The sequence below is a fragment of the Limulus polyphemus genome, unplaced genomic scaffold (genome assembly GCF_000517525.1).
Source record: "Limulus polyphemus unplaced genomic scaffold, Limulus_polyphemus-2.1.2 Scaffold16, whole genome shotgun sequence".
NCBI lineage: Eukaryota > Metazoa > Arthropoda > Merostomata > Xiphosura > Limulidae > Limulus > Limulus polyphemus.
The window spans coordinates 1,731,100-1,736,311 of NW_013665626.1; the positions used below are offsets into that span (position 1 = coordinate 1,731,100).

The 5,212-nt window shown below is 30.3% G+C and overlaps 1 protein-coding gene across 1 annotated transcript in view; it reads left to right on the plus strand.

The window, feature by feature from the left end:
- Positions 1-1,165, plus strand: part of LOC106457390 (UDP-glucose 4-epimerase-like) — an 8,069-nt gene extending 6,904 nt beyond the window's left edge. Inside the window, exon 8 of the mRNA XM_013916804.2 lies at positions 927-1,165. Coding sequence (XP_013772258.2) covers positions 927-985 — 59 coding nt within the window. The 3' untranslated portion in view covers positions 986-1,165. The remainder of the gene's footprint in view (positions 1-926) is intronic.
- The last annotated feature ends 4,047 nt before the right edge of the window (positions 1,166-5,212 follow it).

The window sequence follows — 5,212 nt, forward strand, 5'->3', positions numbered from 1 at the left end:
GGTGGTAATCTGATGGTGCCATATCTGAAGAATATGGTGGGTGGGGGAACACTTCCCAACCAAACTCCATAATATTGTGTTGCGTCAAACGTGACACATGTGGGCATGCATTTTTGTGAAGAAGAAGAACACCTTTCCGATTGACAAGTGAAGGACGTTTCTGATGAAGGGCTTGATTTAAACGCTCCAGTTAATGAAAGTGTTCCAAAACGCGACATTAATTTCTTGACGATCTAATATATACACAATATGTTCTTTAGTCTTAAGGAACCTAAGTATTTCAAGGTAAACAGTGAACCAATATGAATAGTCAGTAATGAAAACTTCTTATAAAATATCATTTGTGTTTGATGAAGTTTGATCTGTTTATATTTGTCTTCTACTCTGTGTATATTTGCATTTACTGTGAATAGCAGATACTGGTAAACAAAAATCTCACTAGATGGCAGATGCACTCCTTGACTACTTGAATGTATTTTAATGCCCAATAGGAGGAGCAAAGAAGACTCCTAAATACTTGGTATATGCTACAAGTGTTGGTTAATACATTTAAAAAATCTACCACAAATAAGTTACGTTATTGTAGACCTTTGTAATCAATGCAAGTTTAAATTTTCACTGTCATAAGTTAAATATTAAGAAAAATAATAAAGGTACTAAAACAGCTGCAGCTCAACAATGAAAAGACCGTAATACAAACATAGAAAATGAACAGTGCAAATATTTCAGTTTAAAAATAAAATTTTATTATTTCGGTATAGTAAAACTCAGGAGAACCACCTCAGCTGAAAATGAGTTTTATTTCTGTTTAAGTTTTTCATGCTATTGTGTAATATAGCATCTGTTTTGTATACGTAAACACTGCTGTAATTTTCAGTTTTGATATGTTTATTTCAACTTATTCTAATAAGTACCTTTCTTTGCAGGTAGAGACACCTGGCGATGGCAGTCTAATAATCCACAAGGCTACAGAACATCCAAGTAGCTCAAATAAGATTATTTCAAGCATCATATTTTATTGTTCACTAACTTTCGTGTTGTTTTCCTACACGTATAAGTTACTATAAAACGTATTCCACTGACTGATTCAAATGTACAGTTCTTCCTAGTTCTCCTGGAACCTGTACTTCAATATTATGTGTGCAAATAAAATCAACGATACATATTTAGAGTCTATCTTGGTGCAATAACTTCGTCTATTGATGGCAATCATGTCAAATTGTTGTTGGGCAACGACCACAGCTGGCGATATTTGATTTTGACACTGCGGATGAAACGGGTATAATATACCTTAACTTTCATTCTGTCAGACCAACCACACCTGAACACTTTATGTATTCTACAACAATACCTCTTTCACTTTTCATTCAACGATTGTTCGTATCTATAAATAATGTGCTTACGCCTTAAGTTACTGCCTGAAATGATAAGATTTTTGACGTTATCGTGAATTCTAGACACATATATAGGCATGTATGGGTTTCTATGCAATAATTAAAGTAAACAACGAGGATACCAAGAAAGAATACTAAAAGAGTCTGAACTTGGTAGTTAATAAAAAGTTTCATAGTTTGAAAATATGGAAGAGAAATCATTCACGTTTTAAAGAAATACATGTTTGGTTGAGATAATTTAATTTTAACACGATGTCGTAAGACAATGCAATAATAAATAGTATTTCCTTTAATTTTACAAAATTTCTACATATCCCTTGCTCTGTATTTCAAAAACGTCTACATATTGAAACTTGCTCTGTCACTGAGCAAGCTCATTTGGGTTATTTGTTAAAAATCATGAAAAGTCCAGTCTATGCAATGATAAAGACTTGATTTATTTATTCGATAATGTTTGCTATAGCTTCCGTTTGCTTTGACGTAAGTTGTAAGTCTAAGTCACAAAGTTCATAAGCCCTGAAATTACTGTAGGCCTAATACCCTAATAACGTTAAACACAAAGTTCCTTATTTTATAAGAAATCTTAACTAACTTTCTGATTAGCTTTACACAAGCACTAACTTATTAAACAACTTTACTCGATAAATCTTCTCTTGATAAACAACTAATCGATCATTAACACACTGAATACCTCTTTCACTTTTCATTTAATGATTGCTCGTATGTATGAATAATGTGCTCCCGCCATTGCCTGAAATTACAAGGTTTTTGACGTTATCGTGAACGTTCTAGATACTCTAGAACTACTTTACAAACTTATTTGATTTTAACATCATGTGCCCTTTATCTAAAATCTAGTGTGTTCTTATTTTGCTACCGTTTTGTTTTCAGTTTCAGTTACTTGATTGATCAGCCGTAAAGTAGTACTAGTACGTTTAATTTTAGTTAAGTGTAGTAAATATAACATGGTTGTAATCATGGCATACAAGTTACAACAGGGTGTTCAACCTTGTAAAAACGTTAAGGAATAAATAAACTAATTTGTTATGGTTACATGAACTGGACTTTTAATTATTTTCACCAGATAATTTAAATTAATCCGCCAATGAAATAACAAGGTTGTAACATCTAAGTCATGTCAGAAGTGAGATTATTTTGATAATAATGTAATAGAACTTTGAGTTTACGTGAAGTTGAAGTTCAACTGTTTAGGATGATGGCCAGATGGACAAGTAATGAGATCCAAGCATTAATTTAGGAATGATGAAATTATTAAAACAAGGCCAAGAAAAAAGATATGGAAAATTTTAAAAAGAGCCCAACGAAAGAGATAGAAAATTAAAAGAATACCAAGGAAAACAAGGGAGGAAATTAAAATCAACTCAGAAAGAACAGAATATAAAATTAAAAGAAGGTTAAAAAGAGGTTAAGAGAAGAGTTAAATGAAACATACTACTTAATGACGAATTAAAAATGAAATAATTCTGATTAAGGTTTTGGAAATATAAAGAGAGATTACAACAATAATATCGAAGATGTATGAGAGACTGTGATGACAAAATTGAAGACGTACACCTAGGCTGTAATGACATAATTGATGAAGTAAAATATATTATCAAGGTAGAACAGAGCGTTATTGAGGTGGAAGAGAAAACCACCAAAAGTCTTGGTGAATGGACAGTTTAGTGTAGAGTTTTATTTCTGCGCTAGGATTGTTCAAAGGACTTCATAACCATGTTGTAAATTATATTTTTCAAGTTGTAAATTTGTTTGTTTATTAGAGGGAGATGTGGGTCGTAATGATGGCGTTAAGACAAAAAATTCTAATACTGTAGGGTAAGAACAGATAGAAAGTTCTAAAATATTTGACGTCAGAGTTTTTAGTAAATAAAACGTCTATATAGTAGTTAGGAAGACAGCAGAATTATTTCGAGAATTGTTTTTAGTCAGTAGAGTGAATCAGTCAGGGTGTATTTTTGTTTTAAACTATCATTTCGTTTTAGTTAGATGATCAATCAGCGTAAAGTTGTACATTAAATTTATTTGATACGCTAGTACAGTACAGTTAGTGTGATTGTAAGCGTGTCATACAAATGACAACAGTCTTCATGCTTCTAAAAACATCAAAGAAGAAATAAACTACTTTTTTATCGTTATGAGGACTAGAATGTGAATTAATTTTACCAGGCAATTTAAAAGAACCTCTTAAAGAAATAACAACGTTACAACAATAGCTTACAATAGCTATGTTCTATATGACAGCTGCATTTATATTGTATTGTGTTTTAGAAGGTAATTAGACTTTTACTGGCATACATTCTACAAAAAATTATCGATGTTTATACATCTCTTGATTCTTAATTTCCTTTCTAAAATATTTTAAAATTCTATATGTTAACTTCCAGTTTCTTTAAGCTTTCGCATTCGCTTTTCATACTTCGAGTTCTATTTCAATGGCTTCAAATTACATTTTACTCAGAATATATTTCTGTTAAAAAGATAATGTTTAATTGAAATATTTAGTAAAAGGTGCCAAGGGTAGCTCCTCCCTTTTATATGGTCGAGTTTCATACGCTACTAAATTGGTCACCTCGGGATTCTGGTATAAAGGATTTTCTGAATACACCTTGTTAATTTTCCATATGCTTCTTGTTAAGCTTCAATATAAGTTTCTAGTTTTTATTATACATATTCATCTTTTTTTCATAAAAGTAATTTTTCATAAGTTTGTCTCCATGAAATTTTTCTCAAATTTTGTCTATTTATTTTTACAGTTCTTCTTTTTTATTTTCAAGCAATGTGATTAAAGTTTGAGAATTGAAAATAAAATCAACACAAATAAAATAACAGTAATGAAATACTTCTACTTTAAAAATGGTCAATATGTTTTAATCAACATAAAATCATACTAATAACTTTAGCATATAATTAAAGTCATCACTGCATTTTCCTTCAAAATGCGTTATTAATTATTAGTCTCTAAGTATAGAGGTGCTATTATACAATATAAGTAGGGAAATTATCACGATTTAATTTATAAATAAATATTTACAAATATTTCCTTAAATTTAAGAATGGTTTTTACAGTTATATCACTTTTTGTGGACGTTATATTAAAACCTTTGTTACATATTAGAATTTCAAATAGCCTGAAATTAAGTTAACTGATAAATTTAAATTTAGTAGTTAAATTGTACTTTGGATTTAGTAGTTAAGTAAAAGCCGATATTTCGTCAGTTTATGGTGTTTGCCAACAAGATTGATACACACAGTTTTTTTTAACACAAATAATTTTAATATACACACAACAATACAAATTACAATAACAATTATTACAAACAATGATTTATAAATAAAAGTTTTACAAACTTACAAGCAATATAAAGTCTTCCATCTAGTCTGGAACTTCTTCGATATCTTATCTTATGAGCGAGTTAATTACGAGATGATGGAAATACTATTCGCTTAACGGGGTGTTAGCTAGCTTTGTCCTTCCTTATTCAACAGCTACACACGCCGAGTTTCCACGATGAAGTTATATAATGTTTTCGTAAAAGTACTAATGTTTGATGGGAATCCACTGAAGTTAAATTATTTGTAATGTTCGAACTTTGTAAATGCTCCTGATCAAATATCTGAAGTTTTCCGATTGATAAGAGCTATAACAATCGCAGTTATATATTTCAAAATTTATAGTACATTGACTATAGCAAACTAATAATAGATACTCTCTTTTGGTGCGTCGCGTTGGTTATATTTATAGGCGTGTGAATGCTTTCTAGAAAATTCAGATTATGTAACAATACAAATTTAAGCAC